Source organism: Pundamilia nyererei, unplaced genomic scaffold (assembly GCF_000239375.1).
Source record: "Pundamilia nyererei isolate P.nyererei 1_Seehausen unplaced genomic scaffold, PunNye1.0 scaffold00052, whole genome shotgun sequence".
NCBI classification, from domain to species: domain Eukaryota; kingdom Metazoa; phylum Chordata; class Actinopteri; order Cichliformes; family Cichlidae; genus Pundamilia; species Pundamilia nyererei.
In genome coordinates this window covers 3,008,697-3,028,072 of record NW_005187453.1, presented here as the reverse complement: position 1 = coordinate 3,028,072, position 19,376 = coordinate 3,008,697, and the positions used below count along the sequence as shown (strand labels likewise).

The following is a 19,376-nucleotide window of genomic DNA, read 5'->3' as shown; positions in this document are numbered from 1 at the left end:
TAAGTAACACTACTATTTAGTAAGTAACTAAACAGTAGTGCAACATTTGGTGTTTTCTGGTTGTACACCAATCATAAACACTCCCAGACAAGTTGCTGCAAATATACTGTAGATGCAAATCATGAAAGGATGTCCTCAATGATCAAATTCAAATCTTTCTTTCTGCTCAGAAAGTGTGTGTTTGTTACAGGATGCTATGATGTTTGAAGATAAACTTGTCAACTTAAAATTGTGTTACCCACTGGGAGCTTGAGAATAAATAACAGTGAGTCTTTGGATCTTCCTTTTCTTTTCTAACTCTAAATTCTCGCATATTATCATCAGACACAGACAGTTGGTATAACAAGACTCACATTTATTTTAGTTTATAACGATGTTTAAAAAGGTAAACATGATTTTTAAACACTGCAAAATCTCTATGTTTGTACAAAGCACAGAAAGCAGCATCAGCTCTCCCTGATACCTAACATGTTCTTCATTATGGAAAAATCTGAAATGTAGTATTGGTGTGGTATTAATATTGCAAAACTTGACATTAGTAAGCACAGGCTTTTGTCATATTTTACCTGTCCTGAGGTAGGCTATTTGGCTCCAGGTGGAAATTGCGGTTCATAACAATCTCATGGGAGAGGCTGAGATTGAAAAGGTCTCTTGCAGACTCCATGACCTCGTCCAGCGTTAGGGTTTTGGGTGGGCTTGCTGTGGGAATCAAATATTTGCTGATTTATAAATTGGGGGAAAAAAGCATGTCCGACTATTAAAGATGACAGTATAGAGCACAGATGTCAAAATCCATTTACACTGTTCATACATACAGCTCACTTAAGGTAACCAGTAAAAGTCCGTCTTTATGTCAGTGGACTGAAGTGTAACAACACATTTAATCCTTGGCATTTCACACTTCTTTTTCTTAATATAATAAAAAGAAGTCTAATAATAATAAGCATGTTTCAGTTTTTCCACATGATGAATGATGCAATAGTAAGAGAAGAGTACGAATTTTTGGACTTAAACTGTAAGAAATGAATATGTAAAATGACAGATGAAGTTTCCCAGACTGTCCTGCAATTATAAAACAGAAAGTTCATTAACTGAACATGTTAGATATTCTTATTAAATCTTAGATTCTTCTACAATTGTTATTTGTTATATCTGGATTGGAGTCTCTGTCAGGCTTATTCTGGCACCCGGGCCTTATGTTTTGATGCCCCTGGTGTAGGGGGTAGTAGCTTTCTTACAAGCCTTTATATTAAATACAGTCATTAACCCCTAACAACAACTGCAAACAAAACAGCAGATTAAATGTTTTTGTTTTTTTTACCACTCAGACAGGGTCATCAAAAAGAAAAAACCCAAACTTGGATTATATGCAGTGAGCTTATGCATAGATCAATGAGAAAGGAGGGGGACAGACTCACAGGATGGGCTACAATGCTTGCTGGAGGAGTCACTGGTGAAGCTATCACGTGAGCACTCCAGGTCGCTGTTCAATGTCATGCTGTCGCAGCGCTCTGACGATGACTCCACATCACTGCCTTGGTCCTCACCGCTGGATGTGGAGTTAGGCCGCTCATCATTTAAAGGCATTTTGGATTATAGCTGCAAATAACAAGTCAGTAATCACTTAAAAGGGATTTCCTACCACAGAGTTTAATTCAATATGTTCAGAAGATCCAGACTTTTAAATGATAATTATTGAGATACTTTCGAGGGAATCCTGCATAAACTATCCTCAAAGTACTCATTAGAAAACCAAAATTTCCATGACACAATCTTACCATCATTTTACCTGAGCTCGTCTGAGAGTGAGATAGTGTGTGACTGTTGTAGTTTTTGTTACCAAGGCAGAGTGTAACAAAAACACCAGTCATACTCAGTGAAACAGCTGGAGGGCACCATTAAACAGACAAAGCTGCCTTGTTGCAAAGACTTTCAACATATTATTAAAGTCAATGATGGTGCATGACGTAAGTCACTGAAAAATAAAAAGAAATAATAATAGTGTATAGTGTGGTTCAGTGTTTGTTTACTGCCACCAGGGTTTAAATCACAATACAAAGTCTAGACATAAACAGAACACATTTCCATATAGGTTTACACAAAAGCCTTTATGCCTGGGCCTGTCTATCCAATGTCAGTTGTGTCTCCAGGGCAACATGGGACAACAGAGGGCTCCGCAACTGTCAAGATGATCGTGTTACACTTCTCACTGTGCTGTTGTTTGTTTTCCACAAATACACATAGGAAAGAAAGGTAAAGATGACGGGATGTGCACATTTTTAACGTTATTGTAAAGACTGTTTACCATTGTTAAAAAAAGAGTAACCCACTTAAACATTACTTGAGTACTGTAACAGGTTAAATTAAGCCTGCAGGCCTTTCTAATATAGCCTAAGACATACAGTGCTGGCAGAATGACCCATAGGTGTTCCTATCCTCTGGCTCAGTTATCTGCTGCCAGAAATGAATGCACACTCCCTGGCAGCGCTTGCAGTTTAAAGATAGCTCAAGGGTCGAGGAAAATGGGTGTGGGGAGCCCTTTTATTACATCATATGCTAGACTTGACAGCTAGGTCAAAGCCATGCAGCAGGCCAATTTTCAGAGATTATCCAGAGGGATAAAAGCAGAGTGATCCAGAAAACTGATTACGGATTAGGTGTACTCTGTCATCTGCAGCTTCTTTATGAGAAAGAAGCTGCAGTTAAGCAGTTCAGATGCTAGGTAGAGTAAAATGCATTGTCCTGTTATAACCAGAAGGATGCAATCTAAGATAAATGAACATATCATATAATTTTCCCAGATGTTTTGGAAACATATCTGAGCGAATATGTGATTGAATAAGAGGTACAGGCGCTCTTACACCACACACACACACACACACACACACACACACACACACACACACACACACACACACACACACACACACACACACCAGGCATATTGCTACATCAACTTCTGCAGGAACAAAGACAGCCTTTTGGGGTCCAGATCTGACTGCGGTATAATGTAAACAAAGCAGTGAATCAGGAAGGCAGGGCTAGATCCACGGGAACTCTCCTTATTGGTTGCAGTTCCCCGTCTCTCAGCCCTACATGGAAACTCTTTGGTTGCACAGCTACAAACGTGGATAAAAAAAATATCCACACACGCGTAAGAAGTGGGTACACGTGATCCGAGGTGCAGACCAAAACAAGAACTCCGTGTACATTACAAATAGTATATTGTATCTGATCATGACAGAATTCACAGAAAAAGAAGTGCGGAAACAATAATGCGTTACGCTCTCCCTTCAAAATACATCTGATGCATCCGTCAAACTAAGCACTATGTCAGTGTTATATAATTGTCTTTGTTACTTGACTAAATCCCCTGGTTTACAGCTTAATATGAGTCATAAATGTCATTAATTTCGTACACCAGCTGTCACTGGTATGCTAAATGTCAGAACCGTCAAATACTGTACTCTTCTTCCTGTTTCACAACAAAGCGACGGATAACTTAGCAGCAGACACCATAAACTAAGCCACAAGCACAAATGTCTTCGAGAAACGCGATGTTTACCTCATTCAAGTCACTAGAAAGTGAAGCTGACAGCGAAAATAGCCCCGCTCTGAAGCGAAAAGTCGCCGTCGTCCTTTTTAAAGGTCCTGTTCTGATTATATTTATGGTGGTTGGCAATGGTGCATTACCAGCACCAACTGGAATGAGTGAGCTGTGCAAAGGGAATTCAAGTGTTCAATAATAGTAATAATAAATAAAAAAAGAAAAAAACGAGAAAAGAGGAAAATAAAGTTGTCTCCTCTTGCGTTTGCTTCTCTGTTTAAAGGTCCTTCAGTAGCCCAGCTGGCTCTGAGAACTAGCGGGCGAAACCATTTTACACACGGGTGTGTTCAACTGCAAAAATAAAGGCGATTCTAAGGATTGTCTTTTTAAAAAAATAATCTAATTAATTTTAAAAGAATCTGCAATTTAAAGAGAGCAGATACAATAATATGCAGACATTTAGTTCAGAAAAGGGTAATGTAATAATACGGGCTACATTTTATCAAGCTGTCGAAAAATGGTACACCCCGCCCTGCTTTTCCAAAACGTCTGTGTTCACGTGGGTTGTTTTGTTTACGGATGTAACCTCAGAACCTTCACAGTATTGTGTAGTACTGTGGACGCCTGTGCTCGCTATTATTTCCCTTAACATAAGACCTCTAAAAATATACGGGTCTTAGGTGGGAGGTTTTTATTATATTAATACTACAGTATGGTCATTGTGTGGTTATATGACATCTTGAGAAAAGATCCAGATGCTTAACTTGTGACAAATTGAGTCTTTTCAGCATGTTTCCAATGGCAGCACATCTTAAATATAAAAACTGCAAAATTTTTATTTTTATTCGACTTTAGGCATTGTTATAAAATTTTCATTTAAAAACGAAACAAAACAAATAAAACAAAAACCTTTCGGGGTCTTTTGCACGTGTGGCTGTTGTAGCCTCTGGGGGGCAGCAGCGGGGTTGAGTCGGTTCATTTTAGACGAAGAAGAACGTGATTACGTCACATATAGAGTTTCGTGATGGCGCTTGATTTGACTCCTCGGTTTAGAAGGTTGAACAGCCAAACTCGAAGCTTTCGTGAAAATCTACAGCATGGTAAGATATGAGTTTCGTTTTAACGAGTTTCTCATTTACAGAAATGACTATGCAAACATAGCATAGCAATTAATACACATGCTAGATGGAACTAGTGATAATTATAAACACGGTTGCCACCACAAACACGTCGTTATCAGTGGGCTTGTAAATTAACTTTCAACTGTAGTTTTATAAAATAAAGTATTAAATTGAAATAGTCTCGTAAAGTACTTCAACGTAGTACATAAACACCATGATAATGACGTGCAGTGTAGCTTTTACTTACTAGTTCAATTCATTTCAATTCAAAATTTATTTATTCAGCGCCACATCACAACAACAGTTGTAACCCTAACCCTTTCTAATTAGATGGAGGAAATATTACAAACTCCCCTTATCCTTCAAACTTTTAAACAAGTCATTAACATCCAACAATTACCTTTGGCTACAGTTAAGCAAGTTCTAGTTTAAACTCACTGGAGTCACTTTTTCTTCAAACCTCTGTTTCTTTAATTACCAACAGGCTTCTCTGGGCCCTTTGGTGCCACCCAGCTGTGGCACAACATCATCCAAGCCCTACAGACTCAAGTGGAAGTACGCAGCTGCAGGAGACATTTACGTGTTTACGCTGAATGTTTCACAGGCTCAGACGCTGTGGACGCAGTTCTCAGTTACTTGATGCAGAACGTGGCATTTTGCACAAGTGAAGTTTCTCGTCTCAAAGCTGCTCGGCTCTGTCAGGCTTTGATGGAGGCGAAGGTATTTGAACCAGTAGGCACAAAGCTGTTTCGCAGGGACAAGGAGGTGACCTTTGAGGACAGCAGCTGCAGTCTTTACCGTTTTCTGGAATACAAAGGATTTTCGAATTCTGATGTGAAGGGAAACATTGATGCAGAAAACATACTGCCAGAACAACAGGAGATAAAAAAGAAGAGGAGCTCAAGGTGAGTTTTACATAAAATCCTCTCTGTTCTGTTACATTGGTGCTTAATTTACATTTATTTTCCAGTATTAAAGCATGTGAATCACCACTGAAAGTGCTGATCTGAACACTGAAACTCTCATCTTTGCAGAATAGGTGTATTATGATTTTTTTTATTTTATTTAGTAAATTTGTTGCATTTATCTTAATGTTCTCATTTCAGTTTCTTCATAGCTAAGACATTATAAACATCAACACTCATGCTAAGTATTACAACATTTTGTATTTAGATTTTTATTTAGAAAAAAGAAACATATACACAGAACCAAAGTGTTTGTTATCATCCAAATGTTTCCTGTTCTTTCAGGAGGCTGAATGAATTAAGAACAATTGCCAATCCTCTTGCTGTTGGATCTTCAGACAGAAGGGTGGAAAGATTGCTAAGGGCCATCAATCTGCAGCCATCCTTGTCTGCAGCTCACAACAGAACCACCACATCTTCTACCTTTCTTTCCAAAACCGGTACTGAGCAAATGTGCCAGTGTAGTAGGGGGGGGTAATTTCGAGTGGACAGATATTTTTGTTTTTGTTTATTTTGCTCTTTCTTCCTTCCATAGTGTCAGATCAGGTTTGGAAGCAGCAAACCGTGTTGCAGCTGCTGCAGTTAGTAGAATTGCCAGTGTTGGACTGCATTCTTACCTCTCCTGAAAGAGTTCATCCTCAAACCTGCAAAGCTTCTCTGGCCAACCAGGATCTGGTTATCTCTAACACATGCTTGGAACGAGAGCTGTCTGACACCCTTCCCCTACCCCAGTCAGTCCTCTGATTCATCCCTTGAGGCTTTTGCACTTTGGCTTGAGACCTATTTGTTCATGTATTCCATTACACCTGTAGTATGTTCTTTCATACTTTTTTTTCCAGGTTGGATGAGTGGCTGTCAGCAGCAGCAGACTGTTTGGAACTCTTTCCCGACCAGCTGATCGTGGTTGCAGGAGAACAGCTAAGCCTGCAATGTGGAAATGCGTCTTTGGAGGATCCCAGTGCAGAACATATGACAAGCAAGAAGAGGCTGTTGTTTGATACCATTGCCAAATACTACAGTGGACAAGAAAAATCTCCACTCATTTCAGGGCGTTACCTGGACATACATATTGCAGTTCTGAATTTACTGGGTAAGAACCAAAAGAGCTAAGTTTAAGTTTATAGTGACTTTTGATTCATGGTGTGGAGCATTAAGTGATAGGGCTGTGATCTGTACAACATTTTTTTTTTTGTTTTGTTTTGTTTTTTTTCTCCAGTCATGAAGGTTAATACTTGTGTCTTTTAATTTCCAGATGAAGGGAAGCTACAGGATGCCATCAAAGCATCTCAATTGTGTTTGCGGCTGCTGGAAACAAGTCTGAGAGATGAACTGCAAAGACTTCTGGCCTTCATGGCGATAGCAGCTCGCTCAGATGCTTGCCGTCTTCAGAAACAGGTCAGCAGCATCCTCTAAACCACACTGCCAGTTCCATCTTTTTGCACTTTTATAGAATAATAAAAGGCAAATAGTCCATATAGAAAATAACTGAACGTGTTTGAATCTGTTTCACTGAATAATCTGATAGTACCGTAGCTTTATTTTGTAAAATTATAAATGAAATTGAATTGAAACCTATTTTTTGTCCTTTCAGACTGATAACAGATCCTTGGTGTGCCGCACATTTCAGAGAGCTCTTGTTCAGAATCATGAATTGACTCGATCACAAAGTGAAGCTCTGGTGTTCTTTCTCATGGACAATCACTCTGAGCTCTTCAAGGTAAAATTCTGTGCTCTCAGAACTACATTGAAATAGTCTTCTTAGACAAACACGCGTTTCCGTCTGGATTTCAACCAGCCTTAAGTTTACTTTTTAATGTCTCTACAAGTACCTGATAGTTGTTACAGTGTTTCCTTTTACTCTCTGGTCTTATCTTGCAATAATGATAGACACCTACAACCCTTATTGAAGCTGTGAGGAGAACACTGAGGACTGTGCAGCAGGGAAAAGATCCTGACTCATTTGCTAGTAAGTTCAATGTTAATTACACTCTGACAAACCATCACACAGTACACCATCAGATGAGATAACAGCTCACTATGTATAGATACACTGTACTTCAGTTTTTTGTGTACCTATCTTATTTGGAAACACTGTTGCTCCAGATCCACAATAAAAAAACAAAACAAAAACCCCACTTGTTCCTGAGCACTGTGTATCCTCCATGAAAACCATGAAATCCTCTTCATGTTTTGTTGCAGCGTTCACCTTCTGCCAGCAGGTGACTCCACAGGAATACGAGGACCAGCGTGAGGCTACCACCCTGGAGAGCCTCAAACAACTTCTTCATGACATTTCCTCGAGCAAGAGGATGTCTGCCAAGGAGAAGAGGAGGATGCTCAAAGAATTTGAAAAGCATCACCCCGTGGTCTTCCTGCAGCACTTTTCTAGCACTTTCTGAAACACACAAGTAGCTGGGACTGGTTTGACTTCATGGGTGTACCTACAAATTCACGCAGTTTCAGGATTTTTTTTTTAAAAGGTTAAACTTGAATGCATTTTATGATTCTAACTAACAAGGAGGTACTGACTTGCATATGGTTACACCTCTAATGTGTAGTATGCAGAGTGGGGATGGCATTCTGAGGTGGATACATACTACAAATGCTTTTCAAACGGCATGTTACCATGGGTGTAATCTTTCCAAATCCAAATGAATCACGAGGTAATGATAGCTGAAGTTTTATTTTTAAATTTGCTGGTAACTTGAAGGCAATGAAATTTTAGTTCAGTACATCTGGTCAATAACTGCTGTAAAAAGTATTGCACTAGTTTGAAAACTATATTGTTGGCACAGATTTTACATTCTACAATTTAGCTTTACTGCAGGATAAAATCAGGTGTTAAAAGGGTGTAAAGGGAATACTTAAATTTCAGTACTAAATGAATTCTCTCAGCCATCAAATGGTTGTTTTGAGGCAACATTAAGTGAACAGCTTGTGCTTCTAGATTGAAGTGCTCTATTTGTATGTGTAATACTAAACTCTTTTTTTTTTCCCAGTGTGCATCAGGCCTTGGGAATAGTGTTTTGCTTTTCTGGGGCTGTACATTTTAATTAAGCATTAATTTCTCTACATCACAAAAAGATGTAAAGATGTTATCCATTTTGAGGCCTTGATTTGGTAGCTGTACTTGAAAGAAAAATACTAATTGTTGTAATAATTTCTTTTTCTGTGAACATTCTAAAAAATGTTATTATTAAATGAAAGCAGGAAGGGTGTTAGGATAACTATCCTCATGTATAATTTTATGGTTAATGACTGCATTTAGTGCCATAATTTAAATATTCTAATTGGAAGTTTTTAGGATTTTTACTTGAAAGATAGACATTATGACCTCATTGGGGAAAAAGTGCGGTACTCTAACTGGATATGCTACTGATGTAATTTTTCTTTAAAAATTATAAGCATCACTGTAATGAAGACATGGTCATAATAAAAAATGTGGTCTCATTTTATTTTCAGAAACACTGAAATCATCTAAAAAAATGCACTTTACGATGCTGAAACATACTTTATTTTGTTTCAGATTAACATGTTTAATAAAGCCTTTCTAAAACTTTCGATGTTGCAGTGTATGTACCACAGTGCAAACTAGAAGTCAGTGTTTTGTAATGGAATAGTGAGGATAAATATAAATTATGATTTCTTTTTTTTTTTTTGACACACTTCATCTGTTTCTGATTAGGATTTTCAACACTACTATTACTGCAAATGTTTTGTCATTAAGTTAATTCCTATCTGAAATTTAATAAATATTCGAGTGTTCAGTATGAGGGTGACTCTTTGACTTATTGGTCAAGAATTTATGAAAAAACATTTTTGAAATCTACTTTTTTAGAATATTGGTAACAGGGTTGCACCGCACATCGATGGTTTATTATTTATTATTCTCAAATACATAATACAAATTGGTTCCTGTCGTTTTAAACCACGTTTGAAGCCTAAATTATCCTCTAACTACATAATAATCCTTAAAATTCATATTTGTATTCATAGGTTTATATTTTTCTAATAATTTATTATAAACATATTGTTTGAATAAATTGACAAAGTGTGAAATAACGACCGTGTATAAAAGTTACGTTTTAACTTAGTTAAAATAAAACCGACCTCGAAGTGGTTATTTAAAAAAAAACATAAAAGAAAAAGAGTACCTGATGACGTTGACGCACCTGACTCCGTTAACAAACCCGGAAGTAGAGCTCTTCGTTCACTAGCGTACCAAGCTAACTCATTTCGTATGCTACTGGAAGACATGGGGGCTGTGTTTCACAGCCATTACTGATAGCGGTACGGCTGAGAGCCCACTTACAATAGGAAGTAAAGCGGAGACCCTTTTTTAATATTAAGGTAAGTAGCTGGAGGCATTCGGAGTGAAAGTTTTATATAGAAATAATCGCTGTTTGACTGGAACGTCAGTCTACTTGCGCATTGTTGGCTAGTTAGCTTGGGCAGTAGACTGCCGTGTTCATGTGGGGAAAAAGGCAACATATTGCAACGATGATGTCTGCGACATAGGTAGGCAAAGGGTTAATAGAAGAATTGGAAAGATATCTGTTGACTGCCAGCCGTGCTTTCAGTACTCGTTTGCATTGGCTGTGTGCTAAACAAGATGGTTAACTTGGCTAACATCAAGGTATTTCACAATCAGATCTGACAGACACGCCGAGTGACCCATAACACTTTGAAACCCATGCTAACATGTGGCTTGATCGTGTCGAATATGAAGAACTTATTAATTCCTGCCGACGTTACTTACTTGTTATTAGATACGTCCAGTTTTCATAAACAATTCCACCATGATATTAACAGGCTCTCTGGGGACCAGCTGCTAAGGTGCTAACGACTTTATTAGGTTAGCAACTGGTATTAATATAGATTACAGTCAAGTAAATCACGCGTTTCAATTTAGTTACTCGTCAGCAGACAGTCAGGACGCTTGTTGCAAAGAAAAACAGGGTCATGGGTTTCTATTCATGCGTACTGATATTTTTGCCATTGTTTTTTGGCCTTTCCACTCTTTCCAGGCAGAAGCAGTGGCGTGGTAAAATAGGCTATGATGCTGTCTGTTCTATGAAATCTTCAAATCTGATTGCCTTTAGTGCTTTAGATGTTTTGCAGCATTTTTCAGAGCACTGCCACATCTTCAAATGAAGCATCAGGGCTTTAGGGTTTCGATCCTTAAACTGAGGGACAAATTCTAGAACGCTAACAGCTTCAAAAGTAGGTGATGCTATGTGATGCTGCATATAATGAGATGAGAAATACTTTATTTATCCCTTTAATAGGAAAATTATGCTGTTACAGTAGTTGAAATGATGAGGAAATTATAATATTGTCTGGCAGCTGCCTGTCCAGGAAGTGAACAGGCTGGTCTGGATTATCCGTGGATGGATAAAAATTTGTTCAGTGACCATCGCTCCACCACAGCTTCAAAAACATCCAGTTTGCAGTCAGTCACAGACCCTGGTTTTCCTAGTTGTTTTATTCAGTCTGTTGGTGTCAGCAGCTCCGATGCTGCTCCTCCAGCAAACCACAGCAAAGTCAAAATTGAATTTAAGTTTGAAAGCATTTATAAAACGTTTTATTAAGAATCACTGTATTTTGAACATTTCAAACCCATCCATAACACTTTAAATGTAGGGTTCTGTAAAGAATTAATTATTAAAACTGCAGCTTACGTGGCAATGTATGGATTTGCTGGGAGCTTATTCGGTTCAAACATCAAAGGTCTAGAAGGCTGCTCAAGAAAGATTAAGAACACTGAAGGAAGTGTTTGCATTTTTAAAAAAACAAATGTAACAAACAAAAAAAACTTGCTTCACAATCATCGGTCATGCTCTTTTGTCTAGGTTTCTGTTGCCCAACTTGCTCTTACTCTAGACTATTTTGAAAGAGAGCATTAATGTGGTGTGGCTCAGTTTGCTCTGAGTCATTTTATATTTCTGGGGACAGCGTGGATTGTTACTATGCTTATTCTCCTCAGCCAGCACAGGGAGGATGCTGGTGGGGACTTTGATGTGCAAATTTTCAAGCAGGTGCATTAGTGCATGTCTAATGGATTGTTGAAGGCTTTTGCTTTGCCAGAAGCACACAGATGTCTCTTTCACCAACTACCTACACAGAATATTTGTTTCAAGTCCCATGAAGCTGACAAAATGAGCAAATAACCTTTTTGTGAAGCCTTCCACCGATTTCATCTTAATATAGTAGAAGTTTTTGCTAAACAGGAGAATGGGGTGAAAGCCAGGGAACGGGTTTGGGAATGCACACTCGCGTTTTTAGAGGCTTCTTAGTAGGGTCACCATAAAGGCCTATTCTGCAACAGGAAAAGGAAACGCATTTGAAACAGCTTCATATTTTAATTAAATTATTGATATGTGGCTGCAGTTTACTGATAATCTTTTGCAAAAGGAACTGATTTAATCAATCTCATTATTGGGGGTTTTGTGTAAACACAGCCTTCCTATTTAATTTCTTTAACCACTGTCTTTTTTTTCTAAAAGGTGCTTCTTCAGTATCTGCAGAAATCCAAAGACCTGTTGATATACAAGGCTTTTATATCATTGAAAAGAAGTTGTTTTTTTTCTCCTACTGACCAGAGTTGTGGGCTTTTTTTTTGGGCATGCATCTGTACTATAGTCTGCCAAACTATTGTTGGTTTGTGTACAGCACAGACAGTACATGCTGAATGTACTGAATCTAATATTACCACCATATTCCACATCTTTATTGAAAAATTCTATTATCAGAATAAGGTCTAATGCGTGATATACAAACTGAATTTACAGTTTGCATGGCCAACTTGCAATTTGGGGAATTGCTATATTAAGAATAACAGTGGAGTCTACTGTAACTGTGCATGTAACATAGTGCCTGGTTGCAAAAACTCCAAAGAATTTCCTCATCTGACTGAGTGTAGCTTATGTCTTTAACCTCTGATCATTCCTTAATGATCATCATCAATGTTTTATCTCAGCTGCCAGGTCGAGCCTGAACATGGAGTCCATGCTGAACAAATTGAAAAGCACTGTCACTAAGGTGACAGCCGATGTCACTAGTGCTGTTATGGGCAACCCTGTGACACGGGAGTTTGAGGTGGGGCGACACATTGCAAGTGGAGGTCCCGGCTTGAGCTGGAGGATCTATAATGGCACCAAGAAGTCCACCAAACAGGTGTGTGTGTGTGTGTGTGTGTGTGTGTGTGTGTCAGTGTCTCTCTCTGACCAGACCACCTCTTGACACAAGTTTAGATTTGATCCAAGTTCATAAATGATTTACCCGACTTTTGCTGAAAGGGGAAAAGGAATTAATTTGAGACTGAAAACTGCACTGTCACCATGTTGTTGTATGTCTTTTACCCTCCAGGAAGTAGCAGTTTTTGTTTTTGACAAGAAAATGATTGACAAGTATCAGAAATTTGAGAAGGACCAAATCATCGATTCACTGAAAAGAGGAGTGCAACAGCTAACCAGACTGCGTCACCCTCGACTCCTGACTGTTCAGCATCCCTTGGAAGAATCACGGTGATTAACACACATACATGTGTGAATTTGTGTGTGTATGTCATGGATGAAACTGAATGAGTCACTGCTCAGAGGATATCTTGACATTTGAGATGAAAATGGATCATGGCAAGTAAAGGTTAAGGCCTTGTGCTTTCTTTCTTTTCATCCATGACAGCTCTAAATTCATAATTCTCTTCCATCTGTTTTTACTCTTTCTGTTTTGTTTATTCTGTCTGTTATTGCTTTGAATTGAACTGATGACATTTATTTATTTGGCCCTCAGAGACTGCTTGGCATTCTGCACAGAGCCGGTGTTTGCCAGCCTGTCCAACGTGCTTGGCCAATGGGACAACCTGCCCAGCCCTGTGCCCAGCGATATCAAGGAGTACAAGCTCTATGATGTGGAGACCAAGTATGGCTTGCTACAGGTGAGCATGTAGGCAGAATAGATTTCTTTTTGTATGGCTGCGTGTTTCTTGATGAATAATTTAAAAAAAGAAAAAAGAAAAAAAAAGGTCAGTCAGAGCTGCTTTTACATTTATTTTCAGTTCACTCCAGTAGGAGAAAGTGGAGGACAAAAGAAGTAGCATTCCTAACAAAAAACTATGTACAGTAGATTGTCAGTATCTGAAAGCTATATCCTTAAGAAAAAATAAATAAACCGAAAGACCTGACACAGGACCTGAGAGACTCATGTGTCCCTTCACTTGATCCATCTGCTGTTCACTGAAGCCACATCAGAAATGGTGTCAGTGGAAGTGAAGCGCACGATCTGATATCGTCGTGTTGGAGTTGTTCCCAGATCATCATACTAAATGTTGTTCCAGGATCAACATTGCAAGTGACCAATCAGAATGTTGTGACGTCATACTTTTGCGACTTCAGGAAAAACCGCCGTAAAACCAAAAACTGTACTTAAGCTGCGAGAAACCGCCTCTGTCCGCCAATCAACGGACCCTGACCCTAACCGTAACCCTTTAATAAACGGTAAGCAGAATTGATATTGTCCTTGCAACATTGGAATTTCATAAATGCACAAATGACTTGGCGCGCAAAAGAATAACGTCACAACAATGTGATTGGTCACTTGCGATGTTGATCCTGGAACAACATTTTCATGATGATCTGGGAACAACACCAACACGACGATATCAGATCATCCAAGTGAAGCTGTCAAGAAATCATTCTTAAGGAAGAAAAATGGAGAAAAGGCTGAAGAATGCCAAATTACACAACTGAAAATTGTTAGCAACTGGTCTGGTGAAGTGTAGATTTCAAACTTTAAATGTTTGTAAGCCATTGTTAATATGTATGGAGGAGGTCAGGAGAGAGGTATAATAATGAGTGTTTACAGATGTATGTAAAACATGGTAGAGGCTCTGTCATGGTTTTGGGCTGCATTTCAGGCGGTGGTGTTGGGGATCTTGTCAGAACTGATGGAAATATAAACCCAGAGCATTACCATCAGATTTTTATCCATCAGGTAACACCTTCTGGAAAGCATCTGGTTGGCAATGACTTGGAAAAAAAAGCATACCTGGATAGAAAAAACCCACAATAAACACTATCAGTCATAGATTAGCTTCCCCAGAGGCTAGACCTAAACTTTATTGAAGCAGTGGGAGGTCATTTTAACAGAGTACAGAACAATAAATCAGAACAATAGATCAATAAATGTCTACATTTGCTTCCCATTTTCCCATTAAAATATAAAGGAATGAAGGGTAGCTTACGACTTTTAAACAGTAAAGGGATCAATTTACTGTCACTATTAGGGATGGGTATTGTTTAGGTTTCATTCGATACCGGTGCCAAACCGGTACTTTTGTCAGATATCCAGATATCTGACATAATGGCACCGGTATCCGGTGCCATATCCATCCCTAGTCACTATATTAATTTGAGACTGAGCAAAGCACATGGCAAACTAGACTCTTAAAGCTTTTAATTAAGCATTTATTTACACAACAGTACTGGTTATTAATGTAGTTGCAATAATCAGCTTCTCAGTCTTTCTTTACAGGTTACAGAGCAAGAAATACTGGTGTTTATTTAGTGCACACTTCCTCTTCTCTTTTTTTCTTAGTACTATGCTTGGAGATCCAAAACATTTTCTATGCTCTTTCTTCTCAAAGCCAGTTGAACCTGCTTGATGCCAAGCCTTGCCTGTCACCTTTTAGAATTATGTTTTATGACAGGTTGTAATACCAGGGAACATTTTACATTCACCTCCACCTCCGTTATTGTCTCTGTCACCCACATTGGTCCTAATTCTTCTATTTTTTTTTCCTCAGAGCATCTCTCATCTGTTATATAAAGCAGGGGATTGAAGCTGAAAGACCTTAAAAGAAATGCCTGCAGTGTTTAGCATCAGTTGGTTGTTACACAACTTTTACTGCAGCAGTGCAGAATTGTGTTTAAACTTTATGACCCAGAACTCATTTACAGTGTGTTAAAATGTATGTTGACCCAGTTAAACTGATAATACTGGTGTATCTTGGTTGTTTGAGGCAAACCATGATTAATAATTAATTTATCTTGTTCAGATTTCCCAATAACTTCAGTTTTCTCTCTCTTCAGATCTCGGAGGGTTTGTCCTTTCTCCACAGCGGGGTGAAAATGGTCCATGGCAATCTGTGTCCAGAGAACATTATCCTCAACAAGAGTGGTGCGTGGAAGATCATGGGTTTTGACTTCAGCATCTCCTCTAACAACCCGTCAGATGCTGAGGTATGTTTTCAGCCTGCTTGGCTTATTGCCGTGACGAAGCTCTACCAGAATAACATCTTGCAACTTTTTGACGTCTTACTTTAATTTCCTGTAGCCCAAGTACACATGTAAAGAGTGGCAGCCCAACCTTCCTCCACTCTGCCTACCCAACCCAGAGTACCTGGCTCCTGAGTACATACTGTCAGTTAGCTGTGACGCTGCCTCTGACATGTATTCTCTGGGCGTGGTCATGCATGCTGTCTTCAATGAGGGGAAGCCTGTTTTCCAAGTCAACAAGCATGACATTTTTAAGAGTTTCAGCAGGCAGCTGGACCAGGTAAGTGAAGCTGTATTGTAGACATGTTGTGGGTTTTTTTTGTTTTGTTTTTTTAATGACTGCTGCTCAAAAAGACCCAAACCTTTGCACAGTCTTTGGCTTTGATTTTCAAAAATGCTTGTTGTAGGTATTGTTTTTTTTTTTTTGTTTGTTTTTTTTGTGCATTTGTGCATGTGCATCCATCTTTCTCCATCCTCCTCTTATTTTTGCCTTTGTTCCTTGATGCCCTCCACTTGAGCTGATTTCCCTGTGAAACGGGATTTGATTGTCACCAGTCATTAGAGAGCAGATGTTTGAAGTAAACAAAAAATGATGTGCAGCTGTGCCAAGATAACAATGTTGCCTTGAGAATAAAAGTGGACCATAATAAAGGGAACAAATACACTTATTTGGTTTCCAGCTATTCCTTCAAAGTCTTCATCACAAATATTAGTATGGGCAGTATAGATGTAAACTCCAGCTTGCCTGGTTTGTTTAGTTTTTATGCTCAGCTACTGTCATCTGTTGAGATCTGAGTCATTTACCAACTCATAGTTCAGGCACAAGAGAACCATGACAGTAACAGTCTAAACTCCAAGAAAAGCTCCTCTAAACTAATGTGGACTTAATGTATTGATAAATTATGGAATACATTACAGCTATAATACAAATAACTTGGGTATATGTTACTGTTATGGGGTTTATTCTTGTCTTTCAATTGTAGTTGAGCAGCATGAGTCCAGCGGTGCTGAGCAAGATCCCAGAGGAGGTGCGGGAGCATGTCAAAATGCTGCTCAGTGTCACACCTAATGTCCGGCCTGATGCTGACCAGATGACTAAGGTCTGCATATTCATTGCTTGCATAAGAATATCATTCCATCGTCCATAGGCCTCCCTTTGAGGAAAAATATTTTTGTGTGTGTTTTTCAGATCCCATTTTTTGATGATGTTGGTGCAGTCACTCTGCAGTACTTTGATTCCCTCTTCCAGAGGGACAACCTACAGAAGTCCCAGTTCTACAAAGGACTCCCCAAAGTCCTACCTAAGCTACCAAAGGTAAATGCTGCGAACAAGTCCCCCCAAAGACTTGTTTGCAGTGTGACTACTGGAGATTTCACCTTCATTTTCAGGATTTGTATAAACACGTTGGTTTACTCCTGAGTTAGCAGTATTACTGTGTTACACTCGATCTTATGACTCATATTAGTGATGTCATTTCATCTTTTACCTATTCTGTTGTGTCTTCTCTTTAGAGAGTGGTTGTATATCGCATCTTGCCAGCTTTGACCTCTGAGTTCGTCAATCCGGACATGGTTCCCTTTGTGCTTCCCAACGTGCTGCTGATTGCTGAAGAGTGCACCAAGGACGAATATGTTCGCCTCATCCTGCCTGACCTCACGCCTGTTTTCAAGCAGCAAGAGCCTATTCAGGTATACAGAAATGTAACCTGACACATACACTAATTTAAACTTGTGCACATTTGCAACAACTGGTGCTTTAAGAAACGTCACTTTTGAAATATACACATCGCCTTAGGATGGATCCTCAGGTATGGAAGTATATCTGTTTTAAAAACTCTGTTTGCATGATATATTTTTTACCACTTTGAGAAATGTGTGTAATTAATATTTGATATGTGATTGAACAGTTGTATTTAGCCTGCCTAAAACGCATGGTGCTTTATGTCTTGTTCTGTCGCATTATCAAGACTTCTCTGTATTTTTCTTCCCATGCCTCTTCAGGCTAGCAATATGGTGAGTGGTTTTTCTGCTGTGAATATTCTCTCGTCGCATCGGCTTAGTGTATGTGTTATGTTGTTAGTGATACTAAAAGCTGTACTAAAACCACTGGAATGAGTCTCTTACTTCCATCTTCCACTGTACTCACCTGTTGAACATAGGCTAGTATTTCCTCACTCTTGTTTTCTTAACTGAGTCTCTGTGTTGTGCAGATTCTGCTGATATTCCTGCAAAAGATGGACCTACTGCTGACTAAAACGCCACCAGATGATATAAAGAATTGTGTGCTGCCCATGGTCTACAGAGCTCTGGAAGCCCCTTCAGTACAGATCCAGGTACAGAGGGGAAACGGGAATGGTGAAATAGATTATGATTCAAGGAGCTACTGTGCACATAATTTGTGAAAAAACATAGATGCAGTTTTATAAACATTCTAAGATATTCTTGGTATGTCTGGTTCTTTTTTTTGCTTTAGATATCTTTTGTCTAAATTAGAAACGCTATAGCTGTGTCCCTATTCCTAGACCGCATCCTTCGGAGGCCGCATTTGAAGGCTTATTACGTCACAGCCTGGTGACAATGGCTGTCCCAATTCGAAGGCTGCTCCCAATGCGGCCAACAAATGCGTCTTTCATTTCACCGGATTTGAAGGATGGGTTAGTGTATCCTTCGTGGCCCAACCTATTTCCAACAATGGCGGCAGCTACTGTGCTTTAATTTTACTCTTTCTGGGTCACAAAATAAACTTTCAACATATTTTCAGGGGTGAATGTAGGTGTTAATTTAAAAATGTTATTGTTTGGCTTTCTTCAGTGTTTTATTTGTTCCTGAGTAAATCGGTTTGGCTGAGATTAAAGTTATAGTTTTCACACAGCCTAATAAATGTCAAACAGAAAACTGGTGAACCTCCTAAGACCTCACAGAAGTGTGAAAATGGTAGAGAATTTACTCCAGTGTCCTGTTATATTTTAGGAAGCAGGGAGCTGACAGCTGAGTTTATTGAACTCTACCGAGACAGCTGGTGACGCAAATCTGAAGGCTAGACCGTCCCATTTCACAGCCTCGCACTTCCAGCGTTCTCTGTCTTTGAAGGACTCTGCCCATGTAGATCGCATAGGCCGGGTCCTTCGAAGGATGCGGCCTAGGAATTGGGACACAGCTTATAAGAGTAGTTGCTAATTTTTACTTCATTGGTGTTTATTTTTAGAATTGTGCTTTGTCAGTTTGAGACATTCATTTTTGCCTGTACTCTTAGTTCTCCTTTTAGTGTTGCAAGCACAGTAAGAATGCATTTCAACTCATTATCAAAATGTCACATTTAATAACATTATCTCTCGCTGAGCAGGAGCTGTGCCTCAACATCATCCCAACCTTTGCAAACCTGATTGATTACCCATCTATGAAGAACTCTCTCATCCCTCGGATCAAATCAGCCTGCCTACAGACATCCTCACTTGCTGTGAGTCTACAT

The 19,376-nt window shown here is 39.0% G+C and overlaps 3 protein-coding genes across 4 annotated transcripts in view; 2 read left to right on the top strand and 1 right to left on the bottom strand.

Moving 5' to 3' along the window:
• Positions 1-3,855, bottom strand: part of tcp11l2 (t-complex 11, testis-specific-like 2) — an 8,028-nt gene extending 4,173 nt beyond the window's left edge. The window contains exons 1-3 of the mRNA XM_005733524.1: positions 3,566-3,855; positions 1,419-1,599; positions 567-699 (exon numbers count right to left, since the gene is read on the bottom strand). Of these exons, the coding sequence (XP_005733581.1) occupies positions 567-699; positions 1,419-1,587 (302 nt within the window). The 5' untranslated portion in view covers positions 1,588-1,599; positions 3,566-3,855. The remainder of the gene's footprint in view (positions 1-566; positions 700-1,418; positions 1,600-3,565) is intronic.
• Positions 3,856-4,571: 716 nt separating this feature from the next.
• Positions 4,572-8,102, top strand: depdc4 (DEP domain containing 4). The gene is made up of 9 exons (XM_005733523.1): positions 4,572-4,647; positions 5,153-5,573; positions 5,919-6,073; positions 6,169-6,364; positions 6,473-6,723; positions 6,886-7,028; positions 7,225-7,350; positions 7,521-7,599; positions 7,833-8,102. The coding sequence occupies exons 1-9, from the start codon at positions 4,572-4,574 to the stop codon at positions 8,030-8,032; spliced, it is 1,647 nt and encodes a 548-aa protein (XP_005733580.1). The 3' UTR covers positions 8,033-8,102.
• A 1,695-nt stretch (positions 8,103-9,797) lies between these two features.
• scyl2 (SCY1 like pseudokinase 2) overlaps positions 9,798-19,376 on the top strand; it is a 14,257-nt gene continuing 4,678 nt past the window's right edge. The window contains exons 1-12 of one of the 2 annotated variants that reach the window (XM_005733500.1): positions 9,798-9,983; positions 12,613-12,809; positions 13,002-13,159; positions 13,425-13,569; positions 15,722-15,871; positions 15,966-16,187; positions 16,891-17,007; positions 17,097-17,222; positions 17,420-17,596; positions 17,909-17,920; positions 18,118-18,240; positions 19,251-19,364. In XM_005733500.1, coding sequence (XP_005733557.1) covers positions 12,633-12,809; positions 13,002-13,159; positions 13,425-13,569; positions 15,722-15,871; positions 15,966-16,187; positions 16,891-17,007; positions 17,097-17,222; positions 17,420-17,596; positions 17,909-17,920; positions 18,118-18,240; positions 19,251-19,364 — 1,521 coding nt within the window. In that variant the 5' untranslated portion in view covers positions 9,798-9,983; positions 12,613-12,632. The remainder of the gene's footprint in view (positions 9,984-12,612; positions 12,810-13,001; positions 13,160-13,424; positions 13,570-15,721; positions 15,872-15,965; positions 16,188-16,890; positions 17,008-17,096; positions 17,223-17,419; positions 17,597-17,908; positions 17,921-18,117; positions 18,241-19,250; positions 19,365-19,376) is intronic. The other variant, XM_005733501.1, reaches the window with a different exon arrangement.

Bases quoted from the DNA above. Each gene is read 5' to 3' on its own strand.
- depdc4 (XM_005733523.1), top strand. From the start codon at position 4,572: ATGGCGCTTGATTTGACTCCTCGGTTTAGAAGGTTGAACAGCCAAACT. The intron at 5,574-5,918 runs GTGAGTTTTACA...CTGTTCTTTCAG, and splicing joins AAAAAGAAGAGGAGCTCAAG to GAGGCTGAATGAATTAAGAA. The intron at 7,600-7,832 runs GTAAGTTCAATG...GTTTTGTTGCAG, and splicing joins AGATCCTGACTCATTTGCTA to CGTTCACCTTCTGCCAGCAG.